General features: G+C 30.2%; 6 protein-coding genes across 16 annotated transcripts in view; 3 read left to right on the top strand and 3 right to left on the bottom strand.

Moving 5' to 3' along the window:
- The first annotated feature begins 72 nt into the window (after positions 1-72).
- Positions 73-2,668, top strand: LOC126864714 (peflin). Of its 2 annotated transcripts, none has more exons than XM_050616321.1 (5): positions 73-303; positions 514-688; positions 766-1,044; positions 1,156-1,309; positions 2,448-2,668. In XM_050616321.1, exons 1-4 carry the CDS (start codon positions 292-294, stop codon positions 1,245-1,247), a joined length of 558 nt encoding a protein of 185 aa, XP_050472278.1. In that variant the 5' UTR covers positions 73-291; the 3' UTR covers positions 1,248-1,309; positions 2,448-2,668. The 2 variants fall into 2 exon arrangements, with proteins under 2 accessions (XP_050472278.1, XP_050472277.1); XM_050616320.1 differs by having other exon boundaries at positions 1,156-2,160.
- LOC126864566 (uncharacterized) lies at positions 1,771-4,393 on the top strand. Its single transcript, XM_050616020.1, has 5 exons — positions 1,771-1,784; positions 2,448-2,692; positions 2,766-2,894; positions 2,972-3,104; positions 4,175-4,393. The coding sequence occupies exons 1-4, from the start codon at positions 1,771-1,773 to the stop codon at positions 3,100-3,102; spliced, it is 519 nt and encodes a 172-aa protein (XP_050471977.1). The 3' UTR covers positions 3,103-3,104; positions 4,175-4,393.
- Positions 3,039-5,362, bottom strand: LOC126864708 (tripartite motif-containing protein 45-like). Its single transcript, XM_050616304.1, has 6 exons — positions 5,206-5,362; positions 4,924-5,135; positions 4,427-4,599; positions 4,125-4,348; positions 3,840-4,040; positions 3,039-3,757 (listed from the first exon to the last, which is right to left on the bottom strand). The coding sequence occupies exons 2-6, from the start codon at positions 5,121-5,123 to the stop codon at positions 3,518-3,520; spliced, it is 1,038 nt and encodes a 345-aa protein (XP_050472261.1). The 5' UTR covers positions 5,124-5,135; positions 5,206-5,362; the 3' UTR covers positions 3,039-3,517.
- A 140-nt stretch (positions 5,363-5,502) lies between these two features.
- Positions 5,503-10,588, bottom strand: LOC126864695 (dyslexia-associated protein KIAA0319-like protein). Of its 4 annotated transcripts, none has more exons than XM_050616259.1 (16): positions 10,401-10,588; positions 9,997-10,335; positions 9,495-9,907; positions 9,248-9,420; positions 8,782-9,159; positions 8,488-8,713; positions 8,035-8,408; positions 7,843-7,954; positions 7,607-7,755; positions 7,338-7,528; positions 7,164-7,263; positions 6,773-7,093; positions 6,602-6,703; positions 6,338-6,523; positions 6,114-6,263; positions 5,503-6,053 (listed from the first exon to the last, which is right to left on the bottom strand). In XM_050616259.1, the coding sequence occupies exons 3-15, from the start codon at positions 9,899-9,901 to the stop codon at positions 6,115-6,117; spliced, it is 2,868 nt and encodes a 955-aa protein (XP_050472216.1). In that variant the 5' UTR covers positions 9,902-9,907; positions 9,997-10,335; positions 10,401-10,588; the 3' UTR covers positions 5,503-6,053; position 6,114. The 4 variants fall into 4 exon arrangements, with proteins under 4 accessions (XP_050472216.1, XP_050472217.1, XP_050472214.1 ...); XM_050616260.1 differs by having other exon boundaries at positions 5,503-6,040; XM_050616257.1 differs by having other exon boundaries at positions 5,503-6,263.
- Positions 10,589-11,180: 592 nt separating this feature from the next.
- LOC126864693 (protein smoothened) lies at positions 11,181-17,666 on the top strand. Of its 2 annotated transcripts, XM_050616254.1 has the most exons (9): positions 11,181-11,492; positions 11,699-12,019; positions 12,343-12,783; positions 12,855-13,024; positions 13,144-13,484; positions 13,682-13,883; positions 13,962-14,132; positions 14,211-14,665; positions 14,753-17,666. In XM_050616254.1, exons 1-9 carry the CDS (start codon positions 11,481-11,483, stop codon positions 15,499-15,501), a joined length of 2,862 nt encoding a protein of 953 aa, XP_050472211.1. In that variant the 5' UTR covers positions 11,181-11,480; the 3' UTR covers positions 15,502-17,666. The 2 variants fall into 2 exon arrangements, with proteins under 2 accessions (XP_050472211.1, XP_050472210.1); XM_050616253.1 differs by having other exon boundaries at positions 11,188-11,492; positions 14,211-17,666.
- Positions 15,834-22,382, bottom strand: part of LOC126864710 (androgen-induced gene 1 protein-like) — a 14,710-nt gene continuing 8,161 nt past the window's right edge. For 2 of the 6 annotated variants that reach the window (XM_050616314.1, XM_050616313.1), the window contains exons 3-5: positions 18,484-18,621; positions 18,166-18,383; positions 17,080-17,947 (exon numbers count right to left, since the gene is read on the bottom strand). In XM_050616314.1, the coding sequence (XP_050472271.1) occupies positions 17,749-17,947; positions 18,166-18,383; positions 18,484-18,621 (555 nt within the window). In that variant the 3' untranslated portion in view covers positions 17,080-17,748. Of the gene's footprint in view, positions 17,948-18,165; positions 18,384-18,483; positions 18,622-20,639; positions 20,841-21,841; positions 22,010-22,382 lie in introns of those variants that run through there. The other 4 variants (XR_007689310.1, XM_050616311.1, XM_050616312.1 and 1 more) reach the window with 4 other exon arrangements.

Raw genomic sequence — 22,382 nt, 5'->3', positions numbered from 1 at the left:
TATAAAAATATAGATATCATTAACGTTTTTATAATAAAATGTGAAATAAAATATATTCTTTTTTTCGTGAAGTATAAATGAGGAAGTAACATTTCATACAATTGAAAAATTAGGTACACATTAAATTTCTAATTGTATGAATGACTAATTAACTATATATGCAATATATATACATACATATATGTAATTATTCTATATATGTATTGTGTACTTCACTTGTGTTGCATCAGTATAACAATTGAATACACGCTGTAATTAATACTATTTGACAGCTGACAGAAAACGTCAATTATGGCCTATCCGGTAATTATTTCCTACAATTCAGATAGAAATACTTTGTCAATAAATTAAAATACCTTTTATTACTTTAAAATATATAATAATGTATTCTGCATGTTTATTATAACTATTTATAAAACATTACAATATTTATGATAATACTTATGTTATGTTTTGCTTATTCATCACTTGTTTATATTTTATTGTTTTAAAGTGAATGTTATACATTTTTAGAATTCAATGTTTGGAGCAACAAATCCTGAAACACAAGTAAGTCCAGAAGTACAGCAGTGGTTTGCTGCTGTTGATAGAGATAGCAGTGGAAAAATCACTGCTATAGAATTACAATCTGCTTTAGCAAATGGACAAGGGGGTACATTTTCAGATACTGCTTGCCGACTTATGATAGGTATATTCTTATAATTTAATATTCTAATTTATTGATAAATTTCATAATATCTAAAACATTTTATTCTCCATTTATAGGAATGTTTGATAAAGAAAAGAATGGTACAATAGATTTGTATGAGTTTCAAGCTCTTTATAACTATATTAATGCATGGTTAGGTGTTTTTCGTAGTTTTGATCATGATAATTCTGGAAGTATACAAGAAAATGAATTAAGTGCAGCATTAACACAGATGGGATATAGATTAAGTCCAGAGTTTATATCATTTCTTATAAAGAAAAGTGATCCTAAGGGCCATTCTAGTATCACAGTTGATCAATTTATTGTATTATGTGTACAAATTCAAAAATTTACAGGTAAATATATACATATAACAAATAAAAATATGTTAAAATCATTAAAAATAATAAAAATATTGAAAAGTATAAATTGTATAAATAAATTTCATTTTTAACTACTTTTTACAGATGCTTTCCGAGTAAGGGATACTGAGCAAGCAGGGGTAATTAATATTGGATTTGAAGATTTTCTAGGTGTTGCACTTGATTGTACTGTATAACAGTTCTTCTTTTTAACAATAGTTGAATTACATTTAATACAATTGATTCCGAAATTAATATTGTAAGTTATGATCTCTTTAATAACAGACACAGCTACAATTTTTCTAGGTTAGAATTATTTTACAATAATTGCATACAAATATAATAAAACAGGATATTTTAATATGCTTGGGTATTTAATGTGGATTCAATAAAATAGGATGAAAAATAATTAAAAATTTTGAAAATTAATTGTAAGATTACAATTATTTTATGAATTTGCGTTTTATTTAACTTTCATTTCATGTATGTAAATAAATTAACAAAAATTATGTTTAATAAGTGGCATTACTATAATACTAATATAATATGTATATTTTATTGATTAGAACAAAAAATTGTTAATTTATTTTATATTATATTACTCATATTTACTTATATTTGGTACAATTTTTTTTGGTAGTAAGTTTTGGTTTGCAAAAATTATATATATATATATAGTTGTCATTGTGTTATTGGTTTAAGTTTAAACTGGTTTAAGCAATGGCAGCTAAAATGTATTATTGCGTGTTTATACATAAGTTTCTTGTGAAAAGCATATTTATATTTTTGAATGTGCATGAATTAATGCATCGAATTATGTGATAATTTATATATGTAGATATGAAAAAATTAATATTTTATTTCAAATAATCATGGCTCCAATATATTTTTCAAAAAATGTTTCTCTAACCTAACATCAAAAGGATGAATACAATTAAGTATTTTCTAGAAGGCTATATGTAACAATAATAAATATGAATTTGTTCCGATGTCCACATGTATAACTACATATATTACAAAACGTTATAATAATGTAAATTAAAATTAAAAATAAGTACAACATTGTTTATGGAAATAATAGTAGTATACAATTAAAGACTATATAATTAGGTAAGAAGATAATTAGAAAATTTATTAAAATATATTTCATTAAAGAAACATACTTAAACCTCAAATGACAGTGAAATACAAAATTATTAATGGTACATTATTTTAAGTAAATAAGGAATCTTGTCGAATGTACATCACATGACAATTATATAATCTTTGTAACACAAATAATGAAGATCCTATTTATAATATAATATTATTGTTCATATTAAAAAATTTAAGATAATACTGTTTATAATCACATTTAATTTAGAATATAAGTAATGATAATTATCTAATTTAATCAGATGTTTCAATGAGGCTTTGTACGATGAATCAAAGCTCAAGAATTGTGATACAACAACATCGCATTCTAGACAGGCACAGGAAAGAATTCAAGAATTTAATAGATTAAAACGAGCCAGACAACTTCTTGATGCTATTTCTCTTACAAATGAATTACTTGCAGATGGTTCAAATGTAGAAATATTGAGTCTTGCTAATACAATAATAAAAAGATTTAAAGTTTTGGGTGTATCTAACATATCATTAGGTAAAGAATATATTCATGTAAACATCATGATCTTCTGCTATATTTTTTTTTTAATAAATACAAATTTTTACAGAAAATTCCAATCAAAATACAAGGACGTCTATATTCAAACCTCTTCATACTGGTATTTATCACTGTTGTACTTTCTGTTCAAGTGGGGGTAAGAAAGAAGCCACTTGTGGCTGCAGAGGAATTATACCTGGTAATATATAAATTCTCTAAATAATTTTATTATACACCATTATTTATTACAATATAGAATATATCATGTAATTAAAGGTGGATATAAAGGTTGTGGCCATGGTCATATTGGACATCCTGGGGTATATCATTGGTCTTGCTGTGGATCAATCCTACGTTATGGATGTTGCCTCTCTTTTCAAAAAAGTATACATCAACTGCTGTTTTAATGGTAGTGGTTTGAAATAAATTTTATTTTTTCATGAATATGTTTTATTACTTTTACAAATATAAACATTTATTATATACAGATAATAGCATAAAATTATATAATGGAATGTTTTATTTTTTTTAATTATTTGTATAGTAACAGTTATTTTTTATCACAGTTTTTTGTATCCTATAGCAATGCTTAAGTTTTTACCTCAAATGACAGTCACAAAATATTCTTAATTAAACCTTAAGATCTATAGTAATAATCATCACATGACAATTCAGATACATGTATGTAAGTAATATATGTATGCATATTTACTTACATATGTTTCTCTTATAATATACCTTTTGTCTTAGCATATCCCTAATTTTTTTTATATGTGTATATATATTTCTTATAATTGTAATATTATCTGATAAATAATTGATTTAAAAAATTATCAGTTTAACATACCTATAATCAACTGAAATGCTGGTATCCTTTATTCCCTCAAAAGAGCTATTTAAAAATGCATCTCGATCGTACTGTGTTAGGAGCATGTTTAAAAGAATTTTTGCTCTTTGCAACATTTTCGTTAAATATAAAATAACTCGTTTTGCAACTCCAGCAGCATTTTCACTTGCATGACCTCTGTGTTGACTACTCCACATACATTCTTTACAGGTTACCTAAAAAATATCTTATATACATAAAAAATACTATTTGTTAAATAGAAAAAAATATATATAATTAAAATAGCAAATTATGAACCTGTTGACAAGCAATACAATAAAAACGCAAAGTATGTGTAGGATGTTGCTGGCAAAGTGCAGTACGTCGTACTTTTGTAGCTTCCATTAGCGGTTTTATCGAATGTTTTAATGGTTTTAATTCCAATGTAATTTGTTGTTGATGCTTCATACCACAATCTAAGCAAAAATTGCGGAGACACGTGGAACACTGAACAACTGCCTTTAAAAATATTAAATATTAAAAGTATAACATTTTTAAATATCTTTAAGATGTAAATTTATTTTAATTTGACATAATGCTTACAACAACTTCATCTGGGCAAATATCACAAAGTATTTTGTTTGTAAATTTAGAGCGGATAGCACTCATTACCAGACGATACTGAAGAGGATAATGCGGAGGTGGAACTGTTGAATTAGCATTTGGTAATTGAACATCACATAGAGGGCAAATTTCGTAATAATTATTTTGGCTGCTTTCCGATTTATTGTTTTGAGTTTTAATACTTTTTGTAAAATTATAAAATGCTGTGAATGTAAAAGAGAGCATAATAAGATCTCTGTTTTTGAAAAGGTACATTAAATTTTTAATTCTATACCACTTACGTTTACTCATTAATTCTGAAATACATGTTGAACATATAGGATGCAAGCAAGGAAGTAATCTAGGTTCTTGCATGCTTTGGCCACATCTAGGACATCGAAAATCTTTGTCTTCCTGCATATTAAAGGAAGAGAAACTTTCCTCTTGTATATCTCCATTTATTTGGTCTTTCATGCTAGAAGGTAACTCAAAAAATTGATATACAGAATTTGGTCTATTCGCATTCCATGATAAAGATGGATTGGGCATTTATCATAGTTAAATGAAAAAAAATTATGTAACTTTTTTTATGGTACAAGATTCTTTTTTTAATTTTTTAATGAACCTGTTGCTTTATTTGTTTCAAAATCTATAGCGTGTATATGAACTAGACAATACAAACGTCATTTCTGTCTTTAGATTCTTAACAATGAATTAAATTTTTAATGTTTACTAAAATATATAAGAAAAGAATTTGCATTTTATGTCAATATACATAAAAATTAAAAGTAGCACTTACCGTACGTTTTTAACGAAACGTAATGGCTCCACGTTAACAGTGGAATATCCATCTTCGATTTTATTTTTTCGTTCAAGGAATATGCAATCTTTATTACGAAATTCATTGTTCTTATTTTCATCGTCCATCAATGACTTTTCACTGCAGCAATTCTTTATAGATCGATATTTCGAACAGTTGATAAAATCCATAGACACCATTAAATTATCACGCTAATTTATTTATTGATATAATTAAAATTACGTAAATCATTTAATCTAAAAAAGATTAAAAAGGACTTACTGATTTATGAAGAAACGTAACATATACAGAAATTCGTCGGTGGATATCTTTTGCACTACTTCGTGCTTGCCATAGCGTAATGAGTTATAAATAACGTTAAAGCGAACGCATGCGAAACGAAAATGTGGGTGCTTTAGAATGCTTTATACTAAATTTAAAATCATTTTATGATTCCTGTTACTTATATTGTTTTATGATTGTAACACGTGCTATAAGAAATAATTACTATTTCTATTTAACTTCGAAAACTATATTCGCTTAAAATATATGTTAAGGGAAATTAAATACCATATTAACTATATGGATAATAAATTTTATTATTTATCCATATACAGTGTAAAAATAAGATCGATGATATACGTATTAAAGAGCAAGTATTACATACAAGAGATATATGAATAAGAAACGATCATTATATATAAATACTAATTCCAATACTTTCTAAGGCCGTAATCAAATCAAGTTTGATCTTTGAATTGTGCTATAATACCGCGCGCGTATATACGACGGCACAACTATAATTATATAATAAAAGTTTCAAATATGTGTACACAATATCAATAAATATATGTGTTATTTCGAATAAATCAAACAAGATGCAATACAGTGAGCGCGTGTATTTTCTTGTCTCTAATCAGTACTTAATTAAGTACATCTAGTTTCGTCAAATTCTTTTTACAAGTGGCAACTTCTGAGAAATCATATTCTTGCTAGATACATACTTAAAATTACAGCCTTGTAACTGACTAGTAAAATTGATGGTTTTCTTAATTTTTTTTTGGCCAAACGTACACAAATGTGCGTCGTTTAACGAAATCTTAAATTCTACACATTCCTGAAACAAATTCCTGAAATTATGGCTTACTTAATCCGCGATTCATTAAAACCCTAACAGATGTGACTATTACCTCATGTTTTCACTCTAGAGCCCACTTTAATAAAGCCATTTCGAGATTTACCGTTTCTTACTTGACTGCTATTTTTCGCTTTACGATGTTCGAATAAGACATCATCGGAGTCCGTGTCTGATTCAGATAACACCATTTTATGTGTTGAAACTATAAAAATAAACATATAAAGAGTCATGACATAATATTATTTCTAAATTCATATAAAAGGAAAGATGCCGTACATGTGCTGCTGTCGTCCTCCGGTTCCGGTTGTAGAAGAGAATAACGAGGTGGTTTTTTCTTAGTACCAAGTGAACGTCGTTTACCTGTACATATTCTTTGACACAGACAAACAAGACCCCAAATGAGGCCAACCCAACATACGACTAGAGACAATAATGCTATTATTACATAGAGAATACTCCAATCTGAAAAAAAGTATGACTTCAAGTCAACTTAATTCATTTTCATATTAAAACTTACTTTTCGTATTTATTTTAACATACCACAATTGGAATCGCCATTGCCAAAGTATTTCTGTATTAAATTTTGCATCCAAAATGCTTCACACATACATAATCTTGTTTCTTGATCACATACTCCATGGCCTATTTAAAAACAAATTTCGTACAACAAAATTATTTATAACGTAATGATATTTAATAAAAGATACTTACCCGAACAATTATTTTGACACACAGCAGTATCAATGTTTGCAACAGACAAGTGAAGAATGCCTGAATCTTGTCTTAATTTTTCTTTCAATCGTTTAACTACTTCTGGCCCGTACATAGCGACTTTTCCTCCTTTTTTCTCCACATAGAAAATTAAGACAGCTCTGCCTGTATGTGGCTCCGCTCTTAAATTTCGGACAACAATAGATGCTTCATCCCGTAGTAACATTTGTAATTTTAATACCAAAGAATTTTTTTGCGACACTGTTAATAAATTTGCTTCGATGTTCAATGTTAATTCAACTAAATGCAATAATTGTGGGTCTATAAAGAATATATATACATTATTTAAAGCTTTATTACAGTATTATTTCTTTTCTTCTGTAATATTTACCGGGTTTTACTATCACGGATACAGTGTCCTCGCTACTAAGACCTTGGTCATCTATTACTTTTAATCTAAAAAGGTATCTTCCTGGCACGATATCTGTCAACTATAAATAAAATTTAAAAATACTCTGTTATGAATAAAAAATTGTCTACTTATGATACTGTTAAATATTATTACCATTAAGATTGGCGATTTATCAGAATTCTGAACTATAGTGCCTATAGCAAGACTAGACGGATCCCTCGACCACATCCATTCACTAATTCTTAGGTCGTCAGTTGATTGAGATCCATTAATAATTAGTGCGCTAATCGGGGCTACAACAACCTGATCTCCACCTGCGTTTGCTTTCGGGGCAGCATTTTTATCTATGTAATAAAGTTAATTTTAATAATCAAGTAATTACAAATACTAGTTAATAGAGTGTAGGATAAAATTCTATTTACTTTGTGTAACTTTTACTTTAACGGTGTCCGAATCTTTATTTCCATTATCGTCAATTACAGTTAACTTAAACTCGTAATCACCCTTCGTTAATTTTGTAATATTCGTAACTGATTCATTCACTGCCGAAAATACAGCATTACTAGGTCCACTGTTAAATCAAATTTAATACTGCATTATAATATTACGAGATATAATCAATTAAATATATGAACTTAATGTATGAACTTAAATTTACCTCATTTGCTCCCAATGGTAAGATACAATCTTAATATCATCTTTACTTTTCCGACCATCAAGTACAGTTTTTGTTTCGGGTAACGCTATAGTTATAAGTTCGCCGGCATCAGCTATTTCAAATTATGTAAAATAAAATAATACTTAGATTTTTTCGATAGAAATATAAGAATAATTAAAATCATGTAATTACCTTTCGGTGGTTTATTGGTTGGTGGTTTCACAAACACATGAACCTCAGCTGTAGAAAATTGTTCTGAATCGTCTGTTACTTTTAGCACAAATGTATACATTCCTTCCTCCAAATTAGACAGTTGTAAATACGGCGTTCTTGTATTCTGCATATCTACTGCCTTGTTTTGATCCGAAGGACTTTTTGTCCATTCCCAACTTGCTATTCCATGATCATCTGTACTTAAGTTACCATTGAGTGTCAATGTGTTCTGAGGTAAATATATAATAATGTCTTGACCAGCATTAGCACTAGGAGGATAATCAATTACTTTCAAAACTGTTATATTAGCACTTGTAGAATTAGTGATATGATTGGAATCTTCTACTGTTAACCTAAAAAAATAAAAGATTTGAAATATTAAACAATTATTAAATTTTTTATAAATAAACAGTTTATAATATCAGTACTGACTTAAAAGTGTAGTTGCCGGGGATAAGATTATCTAATTGTAAAGTAGGTGTATCAATTAGATTAGGATGATATCCAATAGGACCTCGTTGCAATTCCCAATGATAAGAAATAACACGATCGTCATCTTTACTCGACGAACCATCTAACACAGCTCCCGTATTCGGTAATTTTACAACCTGCGACGCGGGTGAAATTATAGCAACTGGTGCTTGATTTATTCTCTTGGCTGCAAATAATATTAAATCAATAAATTATAATAACCAAAGGAAATATAAGCATAATAAGAAAACTTACGTGGTAAAACGCTAACATTTGCGTATGTTTCTCCATAGGTATTTGGACCATTTACTGTTACTTTAAAAGTATATAAACCCTCAGATAAATTACTTAATTTAACAGTCATACAGTTCTGATCAGACATTGTGCCAGTATGGCCATCCGGTTGACTTAGAAGACTCCAAGCATAATTGTAATGTTCATTTCCTTGTTCTGCTGGCACAGTATATGCAGATAATGTTACTTCATTCTCTGGTAGGCGTACTTCTTTTGAAACTGCAGAAACCAGCAATCGTTTTACTGGTGGCTTCATGGATGTTCCAGAATCTTTTATACTTTGTGGTTTTCCTTGAGGTGTTACACCAAGTTCTATGTCTTCCACCAAAGTGCAAATTCCTAGCACAATTAATACGAATTAAAAAATTCTCAATAAATTAAAACACATTGAATATCTTTCTAATGACTGCTTAAATGATATAATTACCTGCACTATTATGCTTAAATCCAGTAGAACATTGACAAATTCCAATATCAGACTTATCCCCAGACTTAACACAGATTTCATGCTCTAAACAATTCGATTGAGTGATGCAACTTATTCCATTTGACCCACCAAAAAGAATATGATCTCCTTCTGTACCATCCATGAGAAACCCTCTAGAAATCAATTAGAATAATTATTAATTAAACGAAGTTATAATAAAATATTATATATGAAATTGAAATCTTACCCAGTATCATCATTTATTTGATCCAACAAATCACTCCACATTTCATCTTCTTCTACAGGTTTAACTAGAACCATGCTTGGAGGATTTTCATTTGCCAAATCCTTCCTATATAAAGGTATACATAATTTGGAACTTTTACACTGCACATGATAGCAGGTACCATTATGCATAAGTGCCACATTGCATGTAGTTTCGGTGCAGCATGCAGCGACACAGTGTTTCATGGTATTTAAAGGCTGGGTAGTATATATTCCACTAGATAGATTTCCACGAGGTGTGTAACTTGTAAAAGCTCTCGGATATAAACCTGGGCATAACATTTGCCATTTTGTGTCCCTATCTGGATAATCACCAATGCAATTTCCAAATAGCAATAAATATAATCCTAAATAAAGGATCTTAAACATCTTCAACTATAAAAAAATTCCAATATAAAATATCTTATTTGAAATCTTATTGTAAAATTATTTATGTTCATTTTTATATAAAAAAAATATTTTACCTTCTTATTCGTACACTTCAAAATTATCAATAAAAGTTGGTATGATCGAAATTATTTTTCAGGTTATTCTACGACACATCTGTCACCTTAAGGATTGCTTTACTATCTAATACTGGTCGCAGACTGTCGAGAGATCGTGTAGTATTATGTTCCGCTGGTATTAATTCCAACTTGAGTATAGACATATATGGCCCAGGCTTATCATATATTAACAGCATGTTATTATCAGCACCAACAGCTAATCAACTATAGGGGAATTTATCATATTTCCTGTTACACCGGAATAAGGAAAGGCCAAGTGAAGAAAACCGACGTTTCACCTAATAGCACGTTATCAGTCTAAAATGTATATTATTGTTAATTAACATCATGAATTTATCATATTTATCAAAATAAACCATTACCGAAAGTACTTTGCACGCTATTATCCTTTGTCAATTCACATGCTGTAACACCTGTGCTTAATAGAAATGTTTTGCAGAGGTCGACACCAGTAAAAATAATAATTGACAGACAAATTAACCCTGGAGTAATTTACGAAATTACGCATGTATCGCGTATTCGTTATATTGTATTTTTGTTACATTTATCGATGTACGTGTTTCGTCGTTCATTTTATTGAAAAACGGCACTCCGTGTTATCTATATTGATTATGTAAATGAAGCGGCTTGCGAGTCTTATTGTCTGGCTTATTGAATAATAATTAGATGTCAGAATACAAATTTTTAGGAAAGGTTTCTGTAAAAAAATATCATTTCACATTAGTAATTAAACTTAATTTCAACAGAATATATTTTTTAATTTAAGGTTTATAAAATTACTATTTATATAGCGTAATATTGAAATTAATTTTAAATTATTGGTCAAAGTCGACAAGATGATATACATAGGTTGTAATACATGTAATAATGTATATATATAATAATATGTATATGTAATAGTTGTAATAAGTTCATTTATGTTTTCTTTAAAAAGCACGTCAAGTGTTATTATTGTCACATAAAACCTAATGATTGATTGAACCAATGAGTGATTTATTTATCTCATTTTATTGTAAATACAGATACATGTATTACTTCTGTATTTAAAAGAATGAATTTACTACAAATTACAATAATTGCTAAAAAAATACCACGTATTATTAATATTTTATTCATGGAATGAGTTTATAAAATTTCCCGCGTTCGATGCGCAAATAATACTGCACATTCTACGATGCTGCCACTGGTGAGGTATTCGCGAAGTTATTTACAGCCCCGTGCATTCAAACACCGGAAAGAGGTATGGGTATGAGCAAGTTCATCGGGTTCGTCGTGGGTGGCCTGGAAGCGAACGGAACGTGTGTGTGGTCCGAGCGTTCGTATGCTGGATGCGACTGTCGCGAGCGTAGAAGATGCAAGACGCTTTGTCCGAACGAAACGGAGAGCCTTCTCCGTGGCACTGTATAGTCGTTCAGAAAATAATTGGCGTGTAGTTTTAAGTGATGCGTCCGAAGGTACTATTTTTATTCATGGAATACTTTTGTTGTTTATCTCTGGTGCAGTACACGTGACATTTTCTTTTTAATTGAGCCGATAGCATGCCGGGCAATCGCGCACCGATTACGGAAGCCCATAACAAATTATCACTATATAGTACATTACTGTTTTTTTTCTTTTTAATAATATTAATTTTTTTTCATGATAATTAATCTTTTTTCAGATGACGCTCCTATTGATTTATTATTTTTTAATCTTACATCGAGCGTCGTCGGAACTGGCGCACGGATTTCCCACTAATTCGAATAGTAATAATGAAACATGGAAACATGGTTTAGAGTTGAGTCCTAGGCACAGAATTAAGGATTCCACTTATCTGCTGGACAGGTACCCCATGAGAGAATTACCACCTGATTCTTTAAATTGTCATAGAGCAGCAAAATGTGTAGAAATGCAAAGGAGTACTTGTATGGGTACAAGATTGTCATATACCACTACTACATTGGATCTTATACCTGAACATGTAACCCAAGATATTGTAGAGGTATATTATATTACACATGAAGTATAATTCACATAGGTATTTTTAGATATGAATATATTTATAAATGTAATTTTTGATTTTTAAAAGAGGCAAATCTTTCAAGTCTAGAGTTACTTTCTCTTTTCTTTGTTCTCTTTTTATACCAGATATTTCAGGTCAGAAAAATCCTATTTAAAATCACCTCAGGTACTTCCTGCCTCAACTATATCACTCCTAAATATTACAATGCTTTTTCCTTATTCCTATATTGTTTAAAATATTCTTTATACTAATATTTTATTTTTCATTTTGTTAAATGTACTTATTATATACTTATTTTACAGGAAAAACTACATGTATTGCAAGCATTAAGACATATGCCAAAGTGTTGGGCAGTTGTTCAACCCTTCCTGTGCTCAATATTTATGCCAAAATGTATCAATGACACAGTGGATTTACCATCACAAGAGATGTGTAAAATGGTTTCAGGACCGTGTAGAATCGTGTTCAATCACACAATATGGCCAAGTTTTGTTAAATGTGAAAATACAGATTTATTTCCCAGACTATGTAAAAATGATATTAGAGAATTGAAATTTAATATTTCTGGTAAATGCCTAAAGCCATTAGTTCCAACTGATAATGCACTTGCTATTTTTGAAGGAGTTGAAGGTTGTGGAACACAGTGCAATGATCCACTTTTTACACCAGATGAGCATAAGCAAATTCATTCTTTTATTGCCTGGGCTGCAGGCATCTGTGGTTCATTCAATTTATTCACAGTTGTAAGTAATAATTGTCACGATAAAGGAATATAAAATAAATAACATTGTATCTAATTTATGTGTTATTTCAGATAACATTTTTAATTGATTGGAGAAGTGCAAATAAATATCCAGCTTTAGTTGTATTTTACATAAACTGTTGCTTTATGATGTCCTGTATTGGATGGCTTGTTCAGTTTACAGGAAGCAGAGAAGTAATTGTGTGCAGGAAAGATGGAACCTTAAGAATGAGTGAGCCGAGGTAGTTTATAATTATTTAATGTATATAATAAATTGTTGCATAATTACATATGTCGTATTTTGCTGAAAATTTTTGTATTAAGTCAGATATAAAAACTTTGTGTACTAATATGTTTTCAGTGGAGAGAATTTGTCATGTGTCGTAGTGTTTGTTCTTGTGTATTACTCCCTTATGGCAGCTATGGTATGGTTTGTGATCCTTACATATGCTTGGCATATGAGTTTTCAAGCATTAGGCAAAATCCAAGACAGGATTGACAAGAAAGGCTCATACTTCCATTTAATTGCTTGGTGTTTACCACTTGTCCTTACTGTTACAATCATGGCATTAGGGGAAATTGATGGAAATAGTGTTACTGGTATATGTTTTGTGGGTTACACTAATCACGCAGTCAGAGCTTGGTTTTTGCTTGGCCCTGTGTTGATTGTCTTACTCGTTGGAGGTTATTTCTTATGCAGAGGTATGTTTTGAATCTACATCATTTTTCTATTTAGCTTTCTCTTTATTCACTTTATTTACTTTTTATTCATATAATAAAATGTATTTCTTTGTACGCTTTCATGAAGATCATAGTCTAGTAAGTATCTTGGTGAAAATAAATATTAAAAAATGATATTTTTACTTCAAGTTAACTAACGTTATTGTTAATATTTTTAGGATTAATTACTTTGATTCGACTAAAAATAAGCAGTCAAGAAATTATATCTGAAAGAGCAAGTTCTAAAATACGAGAGACCATCGTGCGCACGGGACTATTCTCGATTTTCACATTCGCTGCAGTTGTGGTGACTTTTTATTGCCACATTTACGAATTTCAACATTCTGAAGAATGGCGTCAGAGTTTTAGAAATTACATGATGTAAGAAAATCGAAACATACAAAATTAGAATACGTAATAATATACGATGTTTAGTAACATTTTATATTTCACGTACAGATGTGCAATAACAACAAAGTATTTGGATATTTCGGAATGTAAAATGGAAGTACGACCGAGTGCAGCTAAAATGCAATTACATTTGCTTTCACCATTTTTTGCTGGTATTCTTATGTCTTCATGGGTGTGGACTGGTTCAACTGTAGATACTTGGACCAGATTTCTTAGACGGTAGTATTATATAGTAGTATATAACATTGCTTTCATTCTTTTTTTAACTTTTAAGCTATTAAAATTATTTTATTGTAGAACATTCAACTGCGAAACAGAAGAGCCTATTAGACTGAAGAAACACAAAGTAATTGCTCAAGCGTTTGCAAAACGGAAAACATTCAACAACGCTGGCCGATTGTCTATCAGCTTCCATAACACCCACGAGGATCCAGTCGGTTTAAACTTCGATCTAAACTCTGTAGCTTCTCAGGATTTCAGTTCAACGTGGGCAGCTGCTTTGCCAAAGCTAGTTACTCGTAGAGGTGCACTCGTCGGTGGTACAACGGGCTCTGTATCTAGTAACAGGAGAAATTCTGTAGATTCTGAAATCAGCTTTAGCGTACGTCGGGTGTCCGTGGAATCTAGAAGAAACTCTTTGGATTCACAAATATCAGTTCAAATAGCTGAATTGAAGACAACGCGGAAAGTCGCTAGCAGTTCACGCGGTCGACGCGGGAAACGACGACGAGACTTCGGAAAATCTAGATCAGGTAAAGTAGGCCCGCTGTTTAGAAGAGGCAGTACGACATCACAGGAAAGTCAGCTCGGTGCACAGATATTATCGGCGTTGACTATAGGTGGCAATTCAAAAGTACCGCCCATTCAAGTACCTAATATGAAGAGACGATCGGCTAGCGCTGGTTTGGATGACCGCACCTTGAATCCTAAACTATTCGATGGGAAGAATGCTGGGATGCTGCTTCCGTTCCTATTTCCAGGGCAAAGTGGCAGTGATGAGAATTTAAGTAGTGAGGAGAAACAGCATCAAGAAATATCAGGAAAAGACGTGGATATCGAAGGAGGAAATATGGAAAAGGACGATCAAGACAGTGACAGTGATGACAGTCAACCAGAAGAAGAAGCTAAAATGTTAGATCCTGAAGAACCTCATGAACGTAGCAAGAGTAAAATTAGCAACAAGAGTTCAAAAAGTTATGGTCACGAGAGTGATAGGAGGAGCAGAGAAGGCCGTAGGAGTAAATATTTGCTCCAAGATGAAACCATTTTAAAGCACTTGTTTCAAGAATCCAGTGATATTAAGTTGAAAAGTGACGCAGAAATAAAAGAGGTATATAGAAAAGCTGGAATGGGAAATCTGGCATCTAGTTTAAACTCGTGTTCTCCTGAATTGACAAGACTAATGCAGTCCGAAGTGCAGATTGGCAATGCTCGAGAAATGGCAACGCAGACATCGTTGCCATTGGACATTTTAGAAATGGAGGAATTAAAACAGAGCATAGACGAGATTATCAATAGCCGAAATTGTAGCTCAAAGGGAACACAGATCTCACCGCAATTAAATAAAAACAAAAATATCACTACGTAACGTCAGTTTTTCCTCCGACTTTACGTACAAAAACTTTTTGTAAAAATGATTTGCGATACAGTGAAGTTCAAAATCTGTCTTTTTAGTTGATAACTATTATACTGCTAGACTTATTCAAGTTTTGTTTTAGTTTTGTAAGTTTTTTTTATTTTTTATATGTATATGTTCTGAGTATTTTTTAAGGAAGAAAACAACATATTTCATGAAGATTTAACAGTATAACAGCTATATGTGACTTGTGTTATTTACATGTGTGACTGTATATGTGTAATGGTGTAATGACATGACTGTAATTGTAAATACTATTTTAAAATAACTCAGTCTTAGTAGTATACATTATTACTTTTTATACATTTTATTATTGATAAAATTGCAATATAGTAAAAAATAATTCGGTGACATTTTACAATACTAAAGTTGTAAACGTATCATAAGTATAATTTTCGCTTGGCTTTTTATAAAGAACAATCTAAATCTATTTTTAACATTGCTCTGTATATTACAGTATTCTACAAAATGCATATCCTACTGTACTTAAGTCACATACAAATATTTTTTTATGTATGTACAAGTAGAATTTATTTTCTTATTTTAAATTTGTTCTTTAAAAAATTAAGACGAATTGTGCAACGAATTGAAAGAAATTACATTCTACATGTTCAATACAACATTTAAAATATATATAATATTAACAAAAAAATACATTAAAAGGTGTCTTTATTCAATAGTATTAAACAAAAACGATACGTATTTAGCAATACATCATTTCTTCGATAATTTTTGCCTCCATTTTGTATAAATTGTTAGAATAACTAATTTACAACTAATAAACAACATTTTTTATGAAATAAATGGAAAATATCTAGTTCTATAAACAAAAATGTCTCAGTTAAATATTAGCACAACACATTGTATCTTTGTGAAAATGTATTCTGAAATTTACTAATATATTTATGGAACATAACTATAGATAAGGTCAACCCGTTATCGATAACTGATATTTTCCGTATATAGTTTAACAACTTCCCGGTATGCGAGTCCAATTTACTCACAGATAAAGTCAATCACGTTAATGTGATATTTTGATTTTGTAGTAATAAATATTGAAAATTCATGAAGATCTTTCAAAATTATACATCTTTTTTTCTTTTCTTTTTTTAATGCACTTATTATTTAAAAGATAACTAAAATCCGTTAACAGACTCTGTACTCCTGATCGACTACGTCATATTTCTTTGTACATTATATAAATGACGAAATGCTAAATTAGATCTCTAAAGTTAGTCTAATCTGTTATAAATGCAAAAACGGCATTTCTCATCTCCACTCGATACGTTTTCGACACGAGAATCATCGATGGCATCAAATCTTGGTGAACACGAGTACACGTGCTAATGATTTCTTTGCTCGATCAGTCCAGCAAAAGCATATTCCTCTTGCTCGATTCGCCTCACTTCATTATGCTTTCAAATCCGGCCCGATACATTCTGCTACGTACTTTTTTCCTATACTCGGTACAAACACAGCCGGATTTTAGTATTTGATAAGACGGTATTTGCAAACATGTCTGTTGATATACCTTCAAAACGCGGAACAATGCATTCATTCCACACACGTGTTCACAATTCACCATTTCTCTATGACGCATTTTCTTCCTTTCTTTCTAAATTTTATTTCATTTCTTTGTTGTCAGAGTAACAAATATCGAACGTATAAAAATGTACTAGCTGTTGCATCGTGTGTACGTATGTGTCTTGTCCGTGTTTTTCTCTTTTTTACTTTCCATTTGTTTGCATTTTTTAATTTACATCACCATGAATATCAGGCATCAGAGTGTGTGCAGTGAACTTAGTTATTACAATTAGTCTTCCCTTTTCTTTGTTGCATATGTCACAAACCACACGAGAGAAAAAAGTCACATCTACATGCTCCAGCCACGCAACCCTCTTCAAGTGAACAAGTTGTTAACGACCGCGTTCTCCTCGTGCTTTCTGCTTTTGGGTAAAAATTAACGCGCTCTGTTCTTGCATGCACATATTACCATGTTTTTGTTTAAGAGTTTCCGAAAGAAAATTTATCCATTGGATACGCGTGCATGCCGTAATGTAGGATAAATGGAGCAGGAGGATGATAGGAGGAGGGAGAGGTGGAGGAGATAGAAAAGTGGTTTTTAATTTTTATTTACCACCACCTTAGAGGAGGCTAATGTATGACCGAAGTCAGCGCAGCTAATCACCATGGGCGAGGCTATTTGCTCTTGGCATAAGATTTTTTACTTTTAGTATATTCGTTACCCCAAAGGAAGTTGTCCACTGCTTCGCCGATCAAATACAAGGATAAGGTGATTAAAAGCATTACAAAGAAGAATACAACTCGTAACGGCAGCGGCAACACATCTAGTACTGGGTACACCCAGATACCGCTCTTATAGAAAATTATATGCACCCTGAAAATAGTAATAATTTACGTAATTAACTTAATAATAAATCTTTTACTTTATATTATACTTTACGTTACTATATATTAAGTCTACTTTATATTTACTTGTAATTTTAAAATCCTAATCAAAATTTTAATCAAAGTTTAAAAGCAAAATATGACAGTTGACCAAAGGCATAATATTCTCTTATAATTTTTATATTTTTTTTTATACTGTCAACGTACCAAATTAAATATACAATCATGAAGGCTAATAAACACAAAAGGCCAAATGATTTCCTTGGATATTTTCTCGGGGCTATCATCATTTCTATTAGCGTGGAAACCATGATCATTGTGTGCATCAAATGATTGAGCCACCATGGAAAGTAAGGATCCAGCGCCTTTGGAAGCACCAATTCGCGATCCACAAACATTAAAGTCCAGAATATTATTCCAACGAACTATAATCCGAGAAAATCATACGAAAATGTATGAAACTTTAATTTTTAACTTTTTACTAAAAGTAAAAATTTTGTAGTTTTTGTCTTTTTCTTGATTTACCATGGCGATCGGAAAACCGAGGATCGCATGTACATGATCCTTTAATTTACGTATGAATGGTGGCTTCTTAGGGCTAACTGCATTTGTGCCGAACCAATCATTCAGAATACATATGAAGAAAAATATCGCTTGAATGATCTGAAACAATGAATGATTACACACTTAATTTCTACTGTTTAGATTAATAATTAAAAAAACTTGAATATATGGTATTGTATTTTTCTGTAAAAATTATTCAAAACATTTTTTACCGGTTTACATTTGTTGCGATTTATGTAACTAATAAGTAAAAGTTTAAAAGATATTGATAATTAGTTTAAAAGATAATTTTGTACAGAAAATAGATTTCTTCAGTGAAACTTGAGACGTAATGTCGAAATTGCAGTACAAGGATATAATGCAGCATCTCCTTTGTAATTAAACAAACATCATGTCTTCAATAATAATAAGAAGAATAATGCAAAAAGCGACTAAAAGATTTCAATAATTAACATAACTGCAATAAATTTGATAAAAAAACAAATAAAATTTGCATACATACATAAATATATTACATAAATTATGTCATTTCATTATTCTATAATTAACGTAAAATTGTAAAAAAGGAGACCTATAACCTAGAATTTGTAATTTGTCAATTACACATATGTATTTAGTATAAAGTGAAAATTTTCCGCTGTTTTTATTCTCTAATTATTTTATTATAAACGTATTCGCATATCATGTCTAATGTAAGTACTCTAAAATGAATAATGTAGCAACAAATTATTTATGTAAATTTAAACATTTAGAGACAGAACCAAAAAGATAGAATCTAACCAAACACTTGCCGTTTTTCATTATGATTATTGTACTGTACTTTGGATATTCTTTGTATTTCTATATGTATGTGTGTCTATTATGTAAATGTATTTTATGGAATTTTTAATTTTTCATGAACTGATAAACATCCGCAATGTATTAACAATATGAACGGTGATGAATATTTAAACCTACATTATATATGAATAAAAAATTATATATATATACGTAGTTGTATGTAACATCGTAACATATAAAATGTTTAATAAAAGTTTTACTGTAATGAATTATACCGAGAAGTATTGACAGCAATTAAATACTAATAAAACAATTGTCTTGTATGGATACTTCAAATCATGCAATGATAATCACTTGGCTGCATATAAATAACATGACATGACACGTGCTGTAATTCGGAGATAATATGGAGTGGTACTCGAACAATTGAGTTTTGTTGTTATCCGAGCTTCATAATTTGTAATATCAACGTGAAATGATCATATAAAATCGTTCAGTGGTAGCAAAAGATTATGAAAAATTTATTTTCCCAGCTTAGACATTAGTTCAATAAATATATAAATATCATGATGTATATATGGAGTATTGTGATGTCCCTATAGTCCGTCCAACGAGATGAAGCAATAAATGTAAACAATAATTTATTGCTATTGCCAATATTGCAGTCACAACAGTAAAACTTTCTTTACTTACACTGCCTCGTTGGAGATATTATTATACTATGATATTATTATTCACGACTACTCTTTTTGTTATCTAAACAATTAAAATATTTGATTTGTAAATCACTTTGATGTATAAATTAATTTTTTATTACAATTTTGAGAAATCAGTAAGTATAATTAAATATTTATTCAATCTCCAAAAAGATCACTGTATTTTACTGTAATTTCGACTGTTTTCATTTTTGCGAATGCGATATGCATACAATACAATATCATATTCTTACGTCTTCTTTTGTGTTTTCAGTATTGCATAATAATGAAAATGTGAAATAAGATTAAAATCATCACGCAATTTCAGTTTACTTGATGTAAACGAATCTTACAAGTATTTATGTAGAACATGCCTGGAAAATAGTATACCGATAATTGTTTTCTAATAATTAACAATTATTTTAAGTCAATTGACATTCTATAATTGTAAGTACCATTTTGATCAGTGATGTTTATTACATCATCAGTTTTATTTGATAAATAATTATTAGGCTAGTATTTTTAATAGGATCATAAGTGGTTATGTAAGGTGGATTAGGAAAATAATCTAATTACATGTGAAAAAGAGACCATTGAGACCAAGAGACCAAAAAAGAGTTCATTGATTATCACGATACTAACCGCGTCCCAGAAAGTGAGGAACTTGAATTTCCCGCCATAGCTGTTGTGCATTTTGAGAAGATTCGGAGGGACAATAGTGTACATGTAATCATAATACACGGAGAACGCGAATTGCACGCAGGAGATCATGTGAAATCCAATTAGTAGGCCTTCCTGCATCTCGTAGTTATTTCACATACAGTTTTTTCGTGATCTGAAAAGCTTTGATAGATTTCCATGATGGCGATCGTATTCGACCAATCACACAGGAATAAATTGATAAAAGAATTATTCATCTTTTCTGTGTGCATTCACTCTTTCAACAAACGTTTCTTATGTCGTGCAAAATGGGTGCATTATTGGATTCTCTATTTTTATAATAGAAGCCTTTTTTTTTAAGTTACAACTTATAACAATCGCAACTTTATCTATTCTGTATTAATAACGTTTGTTCTAAATTTATGAAATAGTTTATGAAAATTGAAAGAAATGGATAAAGATGTACAAAAAAAGATATCGTTTCTTTCCTTTTGTATAACATATTAACTAAATTACATATTACATATTACGTTAACAAGAAATTTATTTCTTTAGTAATTACATTTTCTTGTTGTATGTATACTGTATATAGTATATATGTAATGTACTTATATAGCCGATTAAAGAAAGATATATAAGGAACTATAATATTGTGTTCAACTATGAATTACATAAGACAGTTTACTCTCGAATTACGTAAATAGCACGTAATAAAGTGGTATTGTAATGGTATATAACATTTCAAACAATTATTTACTTTGTCTTGCTAACTTTATCTACTATATTATATATAGTATTGTGTATTAGATTCCAGGTAACGGATTGAGCATAACATTGAAATTTAAATTATTAAAAATAAAGCAGATTGCTCTACAATAACACGTGCTTTTTACAATTGATTTCATTACAGTAAAAAATAATCGTGGGAATAAAAATAGCGTTTCTATATAAAAAGAAATTTATAATATTTTTAATCTTAAAAAACAATGTACTGTAAATAATACGCTTGTTGAAATCACTGACATTTACTTTGTGATTCTAAGATCATCCAGCTACACAATTCACAAAAACAAAACAAAAAACTAACGATGCAAAATAAACGATGCACAGACTGTTGATGATAGCAAAGAAAAGAATAAATGTAGCTATCTATATAATTGCACAAAAATAGATAAAATATTAACCTCACTTAATAAAACGGAAATAACTAAGAAGTTGAAGTTATTGCAAAGTAAACATTCTGTATTACTTAAATATTTTCTAATTATCTTTTTTTTTAATAGCAAAAATTGGAAACTTCGGCTTTCTCAAACCGCACTCAATAGTATCGACCGCGTCGACGGTCTGCAACGTACTGACGGATAGATGAAAATACAGTATGAGGATTGTGAGAAAGAGAGAAATAGCCAGTTCACCATGTGCGTATGGTTTCATCTGGAGAGAATTAGATACTACGGTGCACAGGTTAAAATTCACAGGTTAAAAGTAAATAAAACTTGCATATAAAATGGATACGCAAAATGATCAGAAAGATAAAAAAGAACCTGTATACACATATATAAGGCAAGAAAGAAATTGACGACATTGTATGCGATCGTATAGACAGATACGTGTTGTTTCTATTACTAACAGAATTAACACATTGTCTAAATGTGTACGAGTAGCACGTCTACAGTCATTATTTTATTTTTCTCAATCAAAATGCGCATTGATTTCGAAAGCCAA

This window comes from Bombus huntii, chromosome 4 (genome assembly GCF_024542735.1).
Source record: "Bombus huntii isolate Logan2020A chromosome 4, iyBomHunt1.1, whole genome shotgun sequence".
Taxonomy (NCBI): Eukaryota; Metazoa; Arthropoda; class Insecta; order Hymenoptera; family Apidae; genus Bombus; species Bombus huntii.
This window is presented reverse-complemented; position numbering and strand designations above follow the sequence as displayed.

What these genes read in the sequence shown, in the direction of transcription:
- LOC126864714 (XM_050616321.1), top strand. An exon ending in TGCTTGCCGACTTATGATAG is followed by an intron (nt 689 to 765) that starts GTATATTCTTAT and finishes CTCCATTTATAG; the next exon opens with GAATGTTTGATAAAGAAAAG. An exon ending in ACAAATTCAAAAATTTACAG is followed by an intron (nt 1,045 to 1,155) that starts GTAAATATATAC and finishes TACTTTTTACAG; the next exon opens with ATGCTTTCCGAGTAAGGGAT.
- LOC126864566 (XM_050616020.1), top strand. An exon ending in TGTATCTAACATATCATTAG is followed by an intron (nt 2,693 to 2,765) that starts GTAAAGAATATA and finishes AAATTTTTACAG; the next exon opens with AAAATTCCAATCAAAATACA. An exon ending in CTGCAGAGGAATTATACCTG is followed by an intron (nt 2,895 to 2,971) that starts GTAATATATAAA and finishes ATGTAATTAAAG; the next exon opens with GTGGATATAAAGGTTGTGGC.
- LOC126864708 (XM_050616304.1), bottom strand. Translation starts at nt 5,123, where the DNA reads ATGGTGTCTATGGATTTTATCAACTGTTCGAAATATCGATCTATAAAG. An exon ending in CGTTTCGTTAAAAACGTACG is followed by an intron (nt 4,600 to 4,923) that starts GTAAGTGCTACT and finishes GTTACCTTCTAG; the next exon opens with CATGAAAGACCAAATAAATG. An exon ending in TTCAGAATTAATGAGTAAAC is followed by an intron (nt 4,349 to 4,426) that starts GTAAGTGGTATA and finishes TTACATTCACAG; the next exon opens with CATTTTATAATTTTACAAAA.
- LOC126864695 (XM_050616257.1), bottom strand. Translation starts at nt 9,901, where the DNA reads ATGTTTAAGATCCTTTATTTAGGATTATATTTATTGCTATTTGGAAAT. An exon ending in CCCGGCAACTACACTTTTAA is followed by an intron (nt 8,409 to 8,487) that starts GTCAGTACTGAT and finishes TTATTTTTTTAG; the next exon opens with GTTAACAGTAGAAGATTCCA. An exon ending in GGAGGACGACAGCAGCACAT is followed by an intron (nt 6,264 to 6,337) that starts GTACGGCATCTT and finishes TTATTTTTATAG; the next exon opens with TTTCAACACATAAAATGGTG.
- LOC126864693 (XM_050616253.1), top strand. An exon ending in CATTCAATTTATTCACAGTT is followed by an intron (nt 12,784 to 12,854) that starts GTAAGTAATAAT and finishes GTGTTATTTCAG; the next exon opens with ATAACATTTTTAATTGATTG. An exon ending in TGGACCAGATTTCTTAGACG is followed by an intron (nt 14,133 to 14,210) that starts GTAGTATTATAT and finishes ATTTTATTGTAG; the next exon opens with AACATTCAACTGCGAAACAG.